The sequence below is a fragment of the Zootoca vivipara genome, chromosome 8, assembly GCF_963506605.1.
Source record: "Zootoca vivipara chromosome 8, rZooViv1.1, whole genome shotgun sequence".
Lineage (NCBI taxonomy): Eukaryota > Metazoa > Chordata > Lepidosauria > Squamata > Lacertidae > Zootoca > Zootoca vivipara.
In genome coordinates this window covers 56,462,530-56,480,068 of record NC_083283.1, presented here as the reverse complement: position 1 = coordinate 56,480,068, position 17,539 = coordinate 56,462,530, and the positions used below count along the sequence as shown (strand labels likewise).

Below are 17,539 nucleotides of genomic sequence, written 5' to 3'. Positions count from 1 at the left end.
CCAATGTCTTTCCTGATCATTGCAGGATGGGGTCACCAACCTTGGTGGGTGCTTGTGCACATTTGTACATATTTGCACTGGGGGGGGGGACCCATTGTGGGCACCGCACACACCAGTGGTGGACCTTGGGCTTTAAAATTGGATGGTGCCCTGTCTCTCGCCTTCCATTGTTCACCAGTGTTGTAGCACCCCTTGTGGTCCCTTGGCTTGGCGCCCGGAGTGGGCGAACCGGTCATACTCTCCTAAATCTGGCTCTGCACACAACAAAGCCCAAGCACAGACTGCACTCTCAGCTACATTTGAAAGCCTCTTTCAAGCCAAAATCCCAAGGGGAAGAGGAGGAGGAGGCAGGAACCTTATGAACAAGGAAGCCCTCTATGGGCATGTGGGCACCGTGCCAGCAACCCCTGATTTATTCAATTATTACTTATGACCACAAAGATTTTTTTTGGCAGTTAAGATGAAGGCATCACCTACCTCTCTAGGTGCAGATTGTGGGACTGCGCATTCCCTTCATCCCAGCGCTGCGTAATAGCATAATAGCCATTTTGCACTGGATATTCTCCCAGTGACAACTTCTTCACTAGATGCAGTGTGCAAATAATTCCGCAGTAACACAGTTCTCATGGAAGGACAGGCAATAGAACTGCTTTGCAGGGATCACAATTCTGCGAGAACGCACCCTGTATCCACTCTGTGTAAATTGCACCCCAGGAATACAATTTTGATTCCCTGCCTTGGCAAATAAGTGCTTAGGATTGGATATACTACCACCGTGGTGCCAAAATGTCTTAAGGGTTTGTGTGTCTACTATGAGTCAGCCTTCCCCAACTTGCTGCCTTACATATGTTATGGTCTACAACTCCCATCATCTTCAGCTAGTTCACTTGCTGGTAGTCTAAAACACTTGGAGGGCACCTGGTTGGGGAAGTCTGACCTAGGTGAATTAATCACCGCACTTATCAAGACTGTGGCAGCACAGCAGTGACATTGAGGTTAAATCTGTACCTTTACGGCAGTGTGATGTGGAGCATTGCTATGGAGAACATCACCCATCCATGACCTTCTAAAGGGACTTTAGCTACCATCATGGAACTGGCTACATCAGCAGAACCATAGTCTTAGAACTGAGTGGCAGCCTTTCATGATGAGTTCACAACTAGCAACTAGCAGGACCCCACAGTTGAAATTAAGTATGTGGAGCAATGGAAGTCCAACTTGTGTGCTGGTGGAACTATGCATACCTACAAAATTTGGATATCAAGTCCCCACTCTCAAGCAGTTTAAGTGGAAACAACACATCAAAGGGTAATTTGTAGTCATTAATTTTGATGTATAGGCTTCCCTATCCAAAAGGGCTCAACAGAGGTTGTGAAATTATAAGCTAAGTAAGAGGTGCTGACTGCAAGAAATAAAAACCCTGAACCTCCTCTAAGACATCTTGCCAGCAGCGCTCTGTCCCTGACTGTCCCTTCTGAATTTCCATCACATACTGTACAGTGCATCCTATATCTTGGGCAGCATTACTTAAAATCAATGAATTTATTGCCTGTACAGTTGGTAACTGTACTGACATCTAATTGTCTCCAAAATAATTTACTTTCTAACTAGCTCATTCTGTCTGTTGTCTTGTTTTCTCACCCACCCTTCCTTTCATTTTATCTTAGAGCTGTCTTTCCCAGTCTGATGGATTTCCTCCACCAGTCTCCACTCTTCTGTTCTCTTTCCATCCATCTTTGCTCCTTTAATTATTGCTGAAGTTCCCCACGGGTCCATTTTCCTCCTCAGGTGCCCTCACTCCTTATCCTGCAATCTTTGCATACTACCACAACAGGAGTGCCATTTTTACACCTGCCCCAACTATTCTTTGCTTTGGATTCTCACGTTTCTCCTGTGCCTCTCAATTATGGGATCGTCTTGACAAGGGCTTTAGTTCACTTTCTTTCTATGAGGGTCTTGGCACCCTGATTTGAGTTCCATTCCAGTTCTTAGATACAGTACTGGAAATCTCTTTTTTAAAACACATTTTCTCAACAATCAGATTTCCCTGCAACTGCAAACTCTACCAGCTGTCTTCCAAGATTCATCAGCTCCTATATGTCTCCCAATACAGCTGTGCTGGTAGCGGCTGATGGGAATTGTAGTCAAGAACATCTAGAGTTCACACATACTGCTAAGTCATGGTTTCATAACCTATAGTTTCGCATTATATGTGAATGAGATGGGCTGTTTGAATGAAGGGTTGCCTAGGTAATAAGTTAAATGAAGAACCACCTGAAACCTTTGGAAACTGTGAATCCTCTTCCCCCACACCTGAAAGATCTTGAAAGATCCTTAAATTATAAACCCAGAACCTGCTGCTTGTGTGCCTAGATAAGCAAATGAAGGCTGCTGAATATTAGTCTGAACCCTAATTTGGAATAGAAGTAACAGCAGAAGGGAGAGACATGTGATTGCAAAACGGTTCATGAATGTGTTCTGTTCCAGGCATCTGACTGTGCTGACTCTGCTGCAGAATGCACTCATCAAATCTATGGCTTTCAGCTGATGGAGTGGCAAATAGGCCTTTGACTGTAGTTCCGTATCTGAAAGGGAAGATTTTCACCGGCAATTGGCTGAGCAAAGACCTACTCACACAATAACAGCTGTGAACCCTGCTGAGGGCATCTGTTGGGTTGTTAATACTGCTTGGGAATCATATAGCTCTGACTGTGTTTTGTTTACTGGAGAAATTCCTATGCTTTTCAACAGCGTTAAAAGATATTGTACCTCCTGTTTGTTTACATATAATGCTGGGACTGTGTTGTCTCTGTTCCCTACTGCTGATTTTCTTCCCTGCAGGGGGGCTAGCATATTGAAGGGCTTTTTTATTATTTTCATTTCAACTGAGTTATAATAATAATAATACCAGCCTAAATGTACAAATGTGCTGTTAAAACAAAGAGCGTTGCAGGGAGCTAGGGCCTGATTCTCTCGCTATTCTTACACCAGCATCTGTACGGAGAAACATCAACTACGGGATTTGAGAAAAGCCAAGAGAGGCCTTGCAGGTAGAATCACAAGACAATGTCAGCCTCAGCGTAAGTAATGACAATTTTAGGAAATGGGTGGGGAGCAGAATGCCTCTCAGAAACAAGAATAGGAATTCTGGTAGTAAGCAAGACGGTAGCTAGCCCCCCTAAATTAATCCATTCCATCACACAGTAAAACTCTTTCTCTGCTGAAATGGAAATATTCATTCACTGCCGTGTGACAGGCTCTTATATCTAGATAAGCCCCAGTGATTCAGAAAGTTCCTTCCACCTCTGTAATAGTTGGTTTTGGCGGGGTACAAATAATAAATTATTATTATTATTATATATCATATAAAAAGAAATCACACATTTGATACAGACATCAACAGGTCTGCAATATTTGGTTTAAATGGCTAATGAAGTCTGAAGATCACCTTTTCATGGAAAAACAGCGGTTCTGAATTTGTCCACAGGCTCTCTAGAGATAATTGTGTGATGAATAAACATGAATCAATCCATCAATTGGGTGGTGATAAATCAGTGCTATTTCAACAGGGAAGTCATGTTTCTGATGACCATACCTTGCTGCATTCAAGGATTTTATATGTCATAATAATGGCCTCAGCATCCTGAATTACACTTGCACATGTCATGCAATTTCATATATCGAATGACGTGTGCATGCAACTCAGAGCGCTTACAAGTTGAAATATGCTTAGAGTTAACCTGCAAGAAAAAACCATAGCTCTTCCTTACAAAGTATGACACAAGCATCAAGAAGGGGGAAAGGTGTCAAATTGCTCCATCTTCTCCCCAATCTTGTTGTAGCATGGGCTAGTATGATTGTTTGCTTTTGGGGCAAACAAGTTTTAGATATTTGCACTCCATGTACACTTGCTTCAGAATGTTCTCCTGTTACAAAGGACGAATGAGCCCACACACTTTAACTCTCTGTGCCCTCACATAGGAGTAGGTGCTGGAAAAGGAAAGGTTATGTAACAGGTACTGTGCACTGCACTTCCACCTACAAATCTCGCAGTAGAAGTACCGCAAAAGTGAAATGCTTTTCTTTCCTGTTTGCATTAGGTATAATAAGATGCAAGTAAGTAACAAATATTGGTTAATTGTGTTCTTTTCACACAGTGCTCTCACACTAACCATGTAATAGTCAGTTAATTTTTAATATACATATGTACATATATATATACATGAGATACACAATACACTTATGTATATTTGCGTTCTTGTACACAGATATGCTCAGGTAAAACTACTTGCATTTGTTAAACCAGGTCTGTTTTTCTTTCTTATTAATTTAGCCCACAATAAAAGTTATTTTATATCAAAAGATGACCAAGCACCTTTTGTTCATGTACTGAATTTAAACACGGTGAGGTTTTTGCCTGCTTGGAACATATGGATAAATAATTGCAATGGAAAATGGACACTGGATATAATATTGCTGACTCCTCTGTTCATAAGCTGATGGTCATTTGCAATTGTTTGTTTATAAGTATTCCAAAAGAACTGGACGTATTTTAGCTTTCTGTTTTCATTTACAATAATTAAAAGCTTAGCAGATTTCACATATCATGAGCAGAGCAGTGTGCCAGCACATAACACCCCCCCCCCAGCAACAACCTGATGACATCTAGTGGGCACTGTGATTAACTGATTGTTCCAGAAGTTCACAGAAAGAAAATTAATGAGCAAAGCATAACAGAAACACTACCAAACAAGTTTATTTTACAAACTTTCAATAAGAATATTTGGTAGAAATGAGGTTTTATTGCTTTTATAATGAAAAAAAAAGTTTTTTTTATTTAAAAAAGAAGCAAGGATCAGTTGCTATTAAAACATCTTCAAAACAAATGGAGTTGGATTGTAGCTCAACTAGCTTGGCAACAGTCTGTCTGTGGAGGTGTCCAAGATTAGCATCATTATAAAATAAGAAGGGCATAAGATGATGGTTCTAAGTAACTATAAAAGGAGTTGCGAGAGAGTCTAACAAAACAATGTGATACAAAATACAATTATCAATTGCTTAAAACATACAAATAAACTATTATTTTTAGTAAAGAAGCATGGGTAAATTATATTTATTCTTTCAGCTGGTACTTGACTAAGCTAAATAACCTAGTACATTTCTTAAAAAACGAAACAGCACTGAGGAGAAAAAATATCCTGCATAATAATACAGTACATAAGATTCAGACAAATATCCATCAAGATTACATCCAATTAAATTGTGTTCTTTTCTTTGTTGTAACTAACTCAGAAATATAAAGATTAAGTTTTGGAAGATGATAGATTTTCTGCTATTATTATGTTGTCCATTTTACCCCTTTTACCTGAGTAACCTTAAGAAAACAATTACAATGTGCATGTACTTGCCAGACTCAAGAGTTCCATGTACAGTCTATGCTCAAAGGAAGTTTGTGCAGAGACCCTCATTAATTCAAACAGAAAGTCAATACACATGTACAAAGAGGAACCATGTATGTGGATCAGTTCCATCTACTGAAATTAATGGGGGAAACATTCCAGGAAGAGGAGTTGTGCATAGACACAGAAACTCCTGCACCCAGAACAGACTGTTTGGGAATGATCCATTAAGCATGGTTGCTACATAACCATTTCCCATGGGCCTTGAGCAAAATCCCCACTAAAACGACGAAAGCTGCACAGAACTCATTGTTGGTGGATTTTTTTTCCATTCAAGGTTAATTTCTATATATGTTGTATATGAAGTGTTCAGTAATGCGCTTATGCTTCTGGAGTATAGCTTTACAAATACAAAGCAGCTAGGAGTTTATAAAACATTTACTGAATAGTAAAGTCTAGGTCAATCTGTACAGATCAGTAGGTATAATGTAAATATGTACAGGAATTCATTTCCATCACGTTTTGTGCAATGTGGCCTCCATTTGCAATTGAAAGGCTGCTATCTATGACACGGATTTCTTAATGCAGCTAGCAATGGAGAGTACAAGGGAGGAAAAAAGGACCACAGATCCCAAACAAATACTGTGCTACGCAGACAGTTTACATAATTCATATAGTGCATATATCGGTTACATAGAGCAGCAAATACAGACAATCGCATTTACAGTTTCTAGGCTTGTTACACATGAATATTCCGATGAAAGAATGTGTCTATCAGTAAATTATGAGCTTATAGGAAAAAATGTTTTCCGTTTCATGTGCAGAAAAATAGTGCAGTAGGAATAAATCCTTTACAGTAGCAATTAAATAATTCAGAAGCACTGTTAACTCAGTTTAAAAAAGCTGTGTACAAAAGGAAATATGTTTCTTCTGAACAGTTCTGCTAATAAGCTCACTGTTACACCTTGAAGAGGTTCCCCATCTTTTTTTGTGCCGTTTGCTCCATTTTTCTGGTTAGGTAATGTTTTTCTTCTCTCTGTTACAGACTGAAGTAGAGTGTGAATGCTTGAAGCAATTTCTAGGTATAGTCACATTGGTGGGAAAAAAACACAGGTGTGCAGTCATTTTTACGAGGTAAGTTTGGAGTAACTTGGAGGAGAAAATTTACGTTTTAAGTACTTCAGAATATAAAGTGGAAGACAGCTTACTACAGTGATGGCTGACACTTTCCACAGGAAGGTCACAGTTGTGATAAAGGCAAGATCTATAGACATAAAAAAGGGGAAATAAGTTATAAAAGCGGGAAATTGGGGGAATGTCCAATGTGCAAGATCAATAAATATCACTGAACTCTTGTCAAAGGCTATTTTAAAAGACTGTGAGGTGGTGGGAGCTGATTAATATTAGGCCACAGTTGTACACTGTCATATATGTTTCTTTTAAAATTGCTTTATTAAATCAGTCTCTCCTGAAAATGGACTGAATAACACCAACATGACAGATTTGAAAATGCCAGGCTCTTGCTCAAAGGCAAATGACCAAGCACAAAGGGAAGGTGTTCAAATATGTCACCTTTTAAAAATCCAGCATGATTTAAACAAAATTAAAAGCAAATTTTGAACTTTGAAAGTTGAATTTTATAGATTTCAGGATTGTTGAAAGACACACTTTCACTGATATTTGCACATGTAAATTTAAATACATATTCAATTAAACAATTAAGAACCTGATTAGTCTTTTTCAATATAAATCCATTAAGATTCCAAGTAATTACCATGCAGTGGAATATGAAAAGAACACTTTGCTTTTCAATGCTAGCAAAAAAATGATGCTTGTTACTGTTTGGGCAAAATTGTCCTAGTGCTCTGTGGGGCACTTTATCTTTAAGAAAATAGCAATTATACCTACCTAAGAAAGCTCCAAAAGACACTCTGCCTATACCTGCTCCGATAAGGTAGAAGAAGAAAGGACAGATTTATAGAAAAACAAGGAAATAAGAGAAGATGCAATATATAAAAAAGGAATGTGTTAAGAGAGAGCTGAAAGGTTCGAAAGTAGTTAGTAGTATCTGAAGGCTGCTCTCCTACAGGCCATACCCTTTCAGATTTAAAAATACATTCTGGAGTATATTCTAAAAGTGAATGTTATTTTTAAGAGCTAAGTTAGATAAACAGAAGACAGAGGTCAGTACTGTAACTCCATACCTCCAACAGCATTTTTAATGTGAATGCTCTGGCAAAGAGGAATCCTAACACAATCGCTTGTGATAAAGGTAAGATTTTTATATATAATGAAAGTTGCCCGGTGTTACCTTTGGCGACAGTCCACATATCTGGATCAAATTAATACAGCTGAATTGAATTCAGACAAAAACTACTGTCATACTGCTCACAGCTGTGTAAACATAGCACATCTTAAAACAGAACAATAGATGCTACCCATTATGTAAGTGATAACTACTCACCAAAATATTCATTTAGAAATGCAAGCGAGGCCACGTAACAGCAAAGGCTGAAGATTTCAGCCACCACCATTAACCAATGCCATGTTCGTATGGTAAGTGCAACCATCAAGAGCTCAGTCAGGATTAGTGCAGTGAAAGAAATGGCAACAACATGGACAAATTCAGATTCGAAAAGCAAAAGAGCTCCGTACATCAGAATGCCACCTGAGAAAGATATACAAGAACTTTAATTATGGATTCACTGTAGAGCTCATCTTCTTCATGCACGGTTAGTTGCAGAACTTCCACTCCTCATTCTAGGCATTCAGGGACTGCATGGAGAATATGGCAAAATGCATGGAGTCTTGGCAAAAAAAGATCAATGTTGAACTGCAATTAATAGGTCTGACACTACTTGAATATCTTATTTCAAGATAAACATAAAGCAATTTTAAAAGCCCTGTGGGTGAAACATTAAGTTCTGGAAATTTAATTGTGAAAGCTGAAATGGAACTGTTAGATGACAAAAAAAAAAATTACTCAAGGAAAAAAGCCAAGACAGATCTCTTACCTTGGTAAATACTGATTAAAACCCAGATGAGGAAAGTCTTAAATGACAAAGATCTTCCCTAAAAGAAACAATGAAAAGAAGTTTTTAAGCAACTTTGACAAGGCAAAATATATTCAATTAGCAAAAAACTATGCATTTTTATTATATATTTTGGGACTAAAACGACCTGATTTAAAAAATAGAATATATGGGCTACATTTCAGCAATTACATTTGGTAAGGTAAACTTAAAAGATTTATTTAAACTTTTGCAAAAGGATTCAATTTCTCTATTGAATATATAGTGCTGTGGTTTAATTTTGCAATAATTATAATCACTTCTGAAAAAAACAACCTCAGCTGTAGTTTTGAAAGGGACATTTGTTTTTCATTACTGATATAACACACAATTTCACTTTCTCCCTTAAAATCAACACATGCAACTATAATATGCCAAAGGGTATCCATGGGTCATGACTTCTCACTGCACACAGGTGGAGCATTCTCCCATGTGGCAGGATCTGGGAATCCACCAACCATCTAAATTACCCACAATGCCACTGAATGATTCCCAGAACCAGCTGCGGTCAAGACAGTGGGCGACACCTACTACTTGGGTCCCAGCAGCTGCTCAAGGGTGCTGATGCTGGTCTTAATATGAAGAAACTGCCCAGTGTTCAAGGCAAGATGCATGCTATGTCAACTTATCCTATATAATAATGTCCATGTTGTCCCTGCGTCCAGATGTCCCGTGTGTCCCTGAGGTACTGCGCATGTGCCCCAGGGATACAGGGATTGGACAGCAGAGACTGCCCGCGCGCACTCTCCCCCCCCCTCTGCCTCCTCCAACCGCCGCTCCCGCCGGGGTGGAGGCCGGCGAAGGCCTCCTCACAACCCTCCCTGGCCGTGAGGAGCGGCGGTTGGAGGAGGCGGGGGGGGGGAGAGTGCGCGCGTCCTTCCTGTCGGCGGCTGGGGGAGAGGAAGGAAGGAGGAGAAAGCGCCGCTTTCTCCTCCTCCGTTCCTGTCCCCCTGCCGCCGACAGTAAGGACGGGTCCCAGGGTTCGGAGAAGCGCTGCGCAAGCGCTTCTCCGAACCCCGGGATGTCTGCTTCCTGTCGGCGGCTGGGAGAGAGGAACGGAGGAGGAGAAAGCAGCGCTTTCTCCTCCTCCGTTCCTGTCCCCCTGCCGCCGACAGTAAGGACGGGTCCCAGGGTTCGGAGAAGCGCTGCGCAAGCGCTTCTCCGAACCCCGGGATGTCTGCTTCCTGTCGGCGGCTGGGAGAGAGGAACGGAGGAGGAGAAAGCAGCGCTTTCTCCTCCTCCGTTCCTGTCCCCCTGCCGCCGACAGTAAGGACAGGTCCCAGGGTTCGGAGAAGCGCTGCGCAAGCGCTTCTCCAAACCCCAGGATGTCTCCTTGCTGTCGGCGGCTGGGAGAGAGGAACGGAGGAGGAGAAAGCAGCGCTTTCTCCTCCTCCGTTCCTGTCCCCCTGCCGCCGACAGCAAGGACAGGTCCCAGGGTTCGGAGAAGCGCTGCACAAGCGCTTCTCCAAACCCCAGGATGTCTCCTTGCTGTCGGCGGCTGGGAGAGAGGAACGGAGGAGGAGAAAGCAGCGCTTTCTCCTCCTCCGTTCCTGTCCCCCTGCCGCCGACAGTAAGGACAGGTCCCAGGGTTCGGAGAAGCGCTGCGCAAGCGCTTCTCCAAACCCCAGGATGTCTCCTTGCTGTCGGCGGCTGGGAGAGAGGAACGGAGGAGGAGAAAGCAGCGCTTTCTCCTCCTCCGTTCCTGTCCCCCTGCCGCCGACAGCAAGGACAGGTCCCAGGGTTCGGAGAAGCGCTGCGCAAGCGCTTCTCCGAACCCCGGGATGTCTGCTTCCTGTCGGCGGCTGGGAGAGAGGAACGGAGGAGGAGAAAGCAGCGCTTTCTCCTCCTCCGTTCCTGTCCCCCTGCCGCCGACAGTAAGGACAGGTCCCAGGGTTCGGAGAAGCGCTGCGCAAGCGCTTCTCCAAACCCCAGGATGTCTCCTTGCTGTCGGCGGCTGGGAGAGAGGAACGGAGGAGGAGAAAGCAGCGCTTTCTCCTCCTCCGTTCCTGTCCCCCTGCCGCCGACAGCAAGGACAGGTCCCAGGGTTCGGAGAAGCGCTGCACAAGCGCTTCTCCAAACCCCAGGATGTCTCCTTGCTGTCGGCGGCTGGGAGAGAGGAACGGAGGAGGAGAAAGCAGCGCTTTCTCCTCCTCCGTTCCTGTCCCCCTGCCGCCGACAGTAAGGACAGGTCCCAGGGTTCGGAGAAGCGCTGCGCAAGCGCTTCTCCAAACCCCAGGATGTCTCCTTGCTGTCGGCGGCTGGGAGAGAGGAACGGAGGAGGAGAAAGCAGCGCTTTCTCCTCCTCCGTTTCTGTCCCCCTGCCGCCGACAGTAAGGACAGGTCCCAGGGTTCGGAGAAGCGCTGCGCAAGCGCTTCTCCAAACCCCAGGATGTTCTAGCGCCCGTTATTGAACGGGCTGAAATACACTAGTCACTATAATATTTTGCTCTGGAAGTGGCAACTCTTTTTGTAAACTGCTTTAAGGGTTTTTGGGTTTTTTTTTGCAATCAAATGGTGTACAAATTTTATGAAATAAATGAACAAGGGCCAAGGGGGGGGGGAGAGAAAAAAGGAAAGAAAGAATGTTGCCCACATGGACCCGTTTTGAAAACTCTTACCTTAGTAAGGTCTTTATAAAGTTCTGGATAAAGGAGTGCCGTTTCCGGTTTCACATCCTGATCCAGCACTAAGGAGAAAACTGGGAACATCGTGTATATGGTTGCATACCTCAGGGAGAAATCATTTGAAAAATATTTAAAAATGTATCCTTTACATAAAGTTGCTTTCACTTCCATAATAATATCCTGGTGCCCATGGTAAGCTATGGCATATGTTAGTCTTGCTTTGGACATACTATCTTCACCAATCAAAATAACACAATCTGATTATGTATTTTTTTACCCCGTTTATACTTAAGAGGGAGGTTCGCAGGAACTCATTGAAAATTGAGGAGGCCTCCTGCTGCATGTGGGTTAGCAAGCATGAGATAAACTAAACAAGGGATTTGTGTACTTTTCTACACGTAACTCACTTTTATGTACTAAATTTGACTTGTGTGAAGTAGCCATTAGTGGCACATGCTTCAATTCACTGGTTTCTGTCTAGAATTAGTACTGGTTTTAAGGCCACAAGAAAAGGATTATAGTGGCCATCTATAATGGTAACATATTACATGCCATAATAGTGGTAACATAATGAATGTTATTGTTCATTATACCTAATAGCCATTATCATAATGACAATGGCTGTAAAAAAAACCACCCAAAACACCTCTGAAATAAAGTTTTTGTAGAACTGAATCTCTTACTTACCCTACCATGAGGAAACCTTGGTATAAAGGAACAGATGCAAAATAGAAGACTGAAGAAAACACAGCCTAGAGGAAGAACACAGTATATTATATTGGGATTCCTACAGATAATCTGGGGAAATTATTTAAATGACTAGAACAATGTTGGTAAACAGTTCACCATGAAAGCAAAAAGAATTAAATACCTGCATAGTTGAAATAATAAGGCCTCTGTGCATGACAAATTGACCAAGTGCTGCAGATCTTTTGTAACTATTTCGACCATGTACCATCAGCAGCCGGCCAATGTGTTTAAATTGTGTAATTGAAAAATCAGCAGCCAAAGAAGCTTGTTTCCCCTCCTAAATTGAAAATAAGAATCACACATTAAAAAAAAAAGATCAACACTGTAAACATCACATTGGAAAAAGTACAATCTATTAACAGGTTTAATAATGAGCATCTCCAAATCTGAAAATTCAAGTGATTGTGATTTATACCCAGCATGAACTTTTACTATGAACTGAGTAAGATATACATATACCAAATGTATTTACAATTTTAACCAGTGGATTCCAACACATTATAAAGTATACATTTAAAAAACTCTGTAATAAATATACCTTTCCTTCAATTCCAATTCCACAGTCTGCTGCTTGGATCATATTGACATCATTTCCTCCATCACCTGAAAAAAAGTACAATCACCTGTCACATTATAGACCAGTTCCACAATCTTTAAAATTTGCTTGTTGGATTTAGTTTCACTTGGAATTAATTTAACAAGTTATCTGAATTAGCATTTAGGTTAGAAGGTTATTTCTAACCTCAGTTTTGGTAATGCAAAACAAAAAGCAGACATATTACAGGTCAGTATGTATCTCTCACTTCAATGATTTCTGATCCCTTACATTTAAATTGACCATTCAGAGATATGAAATACTGGAGATCCACTTATTAATTGCACATTTTTATAAAAAAAAATGTAGCAACTGAGCCTTCTTAAACCTATTGATTTAAATGGGCTTAATTATCTGCTGGGCAGTAGCAAGAACCTGCTATATTGCTATTATACAGAAATTCATGTATCAGCTTGAACTATCACTGAGCAAGGAATAAGCAGCAAAAAATCTTTTGATGTGGACGCTCTTCGTCAAGTACTTGAAAATGTAAGTTTATGATCCAAGACTATGATAAACAAAACCTTTTGAGAACCTGAATTAGAATGAATGGGAAGTATCATGAAATTTATTAAGAAAAAATAGTACGGTACTTGTGTATCTGGACTATTTGTGTGGCATAAAGGATTTGAATACTGTCATAGAAAAATAAGCTCAAAGTAAAATCAAAGGATACTGGGTGTCAGGGAACCACCAGGGGTCAGCGAAGAGCCTGGTGGGTCGGAGTGAGACCTCCTGGACGCTGCCAGAGCCCCAGCACCTAGCGCCTGGCAGCTTCCACCGGAAGGTAGGACTGAGGCTCAGGAGGAGTTGAAAACCCTTCGGGATGTTGAGGAGAGGGGAGCTCCAGAAGAAGAGTTGCAAAGGGCGGAACCAAGCACTCAAGAGGAGGCGGCTCCAAGAGCCACAGCGCCGGCCCCTCAACTGACCAGCTCTAGTGGAGAGGGTGCTCAACCAGCACCCTCACCCCAACAGAGGATGGGGGAAAAGAGGAGGGAACAACGGAGGAGGTTCCGGGTGCCCCGGGGGTTATGCTGGCGTAAATCACGAAGGGACATGCTTCCGGATTCTGAATCGGATTAGTACAGTCATGCTTTTGTTGCTCTGTCTTGTACATATGTATATAATAAAACCCTGTAAAACCCAAGCACAGGGCTTGGAGCCGGTTACTCGTGAGGAAGCTACACACATCATTACACATGATAATATACTTTTAATAATGCATTTTAAATATTTTTAGTACCAAGAATTAATGATTAAAGCAGAGCATTTTAATTCTTCACATTTTTTCAATGTTTTTACGAAAATAAATAAATGAAAGTATAACATTCACATATTAAATTATCCAGGACAGTTCCTTAGTCATTATTGTACTTGAGAGGACAGACATATCATTAGTTTGTCAACAGGAATAAAACCAGAGTGGATGCTTACCTATTGCACAAGTACGTTTTCCTGTGTGGTGTTGCAACAATTTTACTATGTGGGCCTTTTGGGTGGGTGAACATCGGCAGCATACTACAGCTGGACACTGACAAGCTAGTTCCACAAATTCATGCTCATAGTATTTCAAGCAGACCTACAAAAAGCAACATATTGGGGGTTTACCACTCAACAGAACTCCAGCAGTATTTTTAGCTTAAACAACATGAGACCAAGCAGTTAGTTGAAAGTTGGATCACTTTTCAGTGCTATTCCCATGCACCAGAAGTACATGTACCATGGGCTATGGGCAAGATAGAAAGAAATGGTAGATAAATGTCTGCTATTGTAAAGTCTAAAAGGCAGTTTGTTTCTTCATCAATGGAAATCACTGTGGTGTGTGAATGAAGATTAAAGAACATACTATTTATCTTGTACCTTTATTTTGATACAACACAAAACAGGATCTATTAGAGCACGGGTGTCAAACACAAGGCCCGGGGGCCTAATCCGGCCCGCCAGACCTCATCATGTGGCCCGCGTAGCTGCCGCCGACACTAACCACTGACAGTAGTTCTGGAGCCTGCGATTGGCCGAGGGTCAAAACCGGGGGCGGGGCTGCAGGCGGAGGCCGGGGCGCTGGAGCCACGCTGACGGCCTTGGCCAGGGAATTTCAATTTCGAATGAGGCTGAGAGAGGCGGTGGCACAGCGGCCAGACGGGGAAGTGAGATGCAGGAGGAGGAAGCCCGCCGAGGAGGTAGGAAAGCCCTACAGGTGCCGCCGGCAAAGTTGGTGCCGGGACGGAGCAGCGCTGGATATTTTTTTGGCGGGCTTTGCTGTTGTCTCCGAGAGCGAGTGAGGCGGCACTGGGGAGCCGCCGCCCGCCGCTTCCCTTCCTCTCCTCGGCTGCATCCGGGAGGTGGGCGAGCGAGCGGGCGAAAGGGACGCGGAGTGAGCCTGAGGGGGAAGTAGGTGAAGCGCAACAGCCCCTCTCTTGATGGAGCCGGGTTTCTCTTCCCTCTTCCCCCGTTTTCTCCTCATAGACACTCGGGAGGGTGCCTGGCTTTTGCTCTGCCCCCCACCCCCGAGCCGCCCTTTGGCTTCTCAGTTCCGGCGGAGCTGCTCCCCGGGGGGCGGTCGGGAGGGAGGCGGCGGCGACGGCACGGGTTCCTGCTCTTCCCGCTCTGCCGCCGCCTCCTCTCAGCCCCTCGTGATGTAGGGCTCCAGATGGAGTCGCCTCGCGGTTTGAGTAGGTGGGAGGAGGCGAAGATGCACGTCCGCTGGGGCTGCTGCCGCTTTCCTCCTCGGGAAATCCGCTGCCCTCCCTCAGCGCGAGGGGAAGGGACTCTGGCACTGAGGAGGGAGGATGCAAAAGCAAAGCAGGGAGTTGGCGCTGCACCGCATGTTCCTGCCCCTCTCCAAAGCATGGGGTGGGTTGCAGCGTGTGGCATCCTGCCTAGCGGGGTTTGGGTGTGCGCAGGGCCGGAGAGGGAAGCCCTCTTTCCATCTGCAGGTTTTTAATCCCAGCAGTGGCTTTCTCCTTCCTGCCGAAGGTTTAGTTGAGCCCCCCCCCCCCCCCGGAAGCCGTCGATCCCCACCTTTTGTTCAAATTTCCCTCGTTTACATCCCCTCCCACACACGCGCCACGACGCAGGAATGTGATCCGCGTGGGGGCGGGAATGAGCTTACATTATTACAAAAAACAGTAATAATTGAATGCAGTGACAATAATTTATGATAATAAAGAGTGGACACATAGTCCTACAGACACAACTGGCCCTTTGAGGGTGACCAAACTGCTGATGCGGCCCCCGATGAATTTGAGTTTGACACCCCTGTATTAGAGCATGTTAATACAGTACATGCTTTGAATGCAAAGGTTCCATTCATGTTATCTCTAGAGAGAGGTGGAAAGGGCTTCTGCATGAAAACTTGAAGTGCTGCTGCCAGGGACTGTCAACAAGACTGAGCAAAAAGACCAATTATTTGCATAAGGCAGCTTCCGATGATCATGTCCATGACAGATATTCCTGACCTCCTCACAACTCATCGTGGGGCAAGCTCATCCTTCCCAACAGGAATAGACACTATTGCAAGAACAAGAGGCTTGCCCACATATTGACTCCTTCTGCAGAACTCAAAGAAGGAGCAAACAGATTTGCTAGGGGACTAGCTGAGGGTGGAACTAATTTGTTGCTTCCAAAAAAGATGCAATCAAGAATACCTACAACTCACTCATGGACAACCCGTATGGAGTACAAGACACTTAACAGAGTGTAATTATTGTTACATATCTGCTTAATGTTTGACTATATAAGCTACATTGTGTGTGAAATGAATGTTTGTTGCGGGTGGGATATATGGAGATTGTTTAAGTGTTTTTAGAAACTGAAAAAATAAGTTTAAAAACTACCCCCCCCCCCAAAAAAAAACACGATAATGCTGATTCTTAAAACTTTCCAGTAAAAATCTCCTAAGTGATTCTTGTGCCAGTGTCTCTGTAAATTGTAACTGGTAGTTTGCAAGCACACTTATATTGCTGAATGGGCAGGGTAGGGCACTGCAACTCTTGGAGAGGCTCCCCCCCCCCCCCGAATTTAAATTGGAGAATTTAACTCACAGAAAGTTATTATCATCTTTGATATTGTGAAATGACAAACAAGTATTTTTGCAGAAGGAAGGTGATAACAAAGTTATACTCAAAGTAGTTCCATTTATTTCAATGAGTCCAAGGCTGGTATCAGATAAAAGATATTCTGGGTAACTGTTCCTCAACTTGGTTTGATCTTACAGTATTAAGTGTCTTTGATGTAAAACAAACTGCAGACCAAAGGTGTTATTCGGGTCCTCTTTTGGCAGTCTGGTGGTAAAAGTACTTAGAATCAATCAATTTTTAAATTACCTTAACAGTACAGTCACTGACAAAAGTCAGGGCCTTACCTCCAGAGAGTCCCCAGATATTACCAATGCACAGTCATGTTTCCTTCTGAATGCATTTAGCTCCAAATGAGCCTCTCCACGACTTGTAACCTTAATAAAAAAGGAAGCATTCAACAGTTTAAGGTGTGACCGTAATATACCGGTATCTATCTATCTATCTATCTATCTATCTATCTATCTATCTATCCATCTATCTATCCATCTATCTAATCTATCTATCTAATCTATCACCCATCTGCTTTTTACTATGGTGGAATTACTCTGATTTTTTCCATCCTTAAATCTCTAGAAGAGATTTAAATATCATTTTATGGAGACAAAGACCAACCCCCCCCCCCCATTCCTGCAACACCTCTTGCCTCCCACTGTAAATAATCAAGATACAGCAATATCTTCAAAGCTGAAGGGAGGCTGAGTAGGTGAAATTTTCTAAAACTCCCCTTCGGAATGATGCAAAGCTGGGGAGTGGGGAGAGGAGCAGAGATTGCACAAATTGTGGCACATTCTCATAATGCTAAATCATTGGTTTAGTGCTATATCAGACCAGTGCAATACTTCATAGAAGATGAAAATCTATTGTAATGAGAAACTGTATTCTACCCCAGGATTTCCAAAGAGATAAGATATAAGGAATGTGGAGCAGAAGGGACATTTTCATGCAAATATAATTCCAAGAGAGGAAGTCCTCATGCACTAAGTGAGGATGGGTAAACTTGCAAGGGGTACTCCAGGAATAT

The 17,539-nt window shown here is 42.8% G+C and overlaps 1 protein-coding gene across 5 annotated transcripts in view; it reads right to left on the bottom strand.

Annotated features, from left to right (window-relative positions):
* Window positions 1-4,738: 4,738 nt before the first annotated feature.
* The window catches only part of ATP9B (ATPase phospholipid transporting 9B (putative)), a 123,163-nt gene continuing 110,362 nt past the window's right edge, over window positions 4,739-17,539 (bottom strand). For all 5 annotated transcript variants that reach the window (XM_035126215.2, XM_060277934.1, XM_060277931.1 and 2 more), the window contains 9 exons: window positions 16,803-16,892; window positions 13,874-14,018; window positions 12,383-12,447; window positions 11,966-12,121; window positions 11,782-11,846; window positions 11,089-11,197; window positions 8,414-8,471; window positions 7,864-8,067; window positions 4,739-6,663 (listed from right to left, as the gene is read on the bottom strand). In XM_035126215.2, the coding sequence (XP_034982106.2) occupies window positions 6,527-6,663; window positions 7,864-8,067; window positions 8,414-8,471; window positions 11,089-11,197; window positions 11,782-11,846; window positions 11,966-12,121; window positions 12,383-12,447; window positions 13,874-14,018; window positions 16,803-16,892 (1,029 nt within the window). In that variant the 3' untranslated portion in view covers window positions 4,739-6,526. The remainder of the gene's footprint in view (window positions 6,664-7,863; window positions 8,068-8,413; window positions 8,472-11,088; window positions 11,198-11,781; window positions 11,847-11,965; window positions 12,122-12,382; window positions 12,448-13,873; window positions 14,019-16,802; window positions 16,893-17,539) is intronic.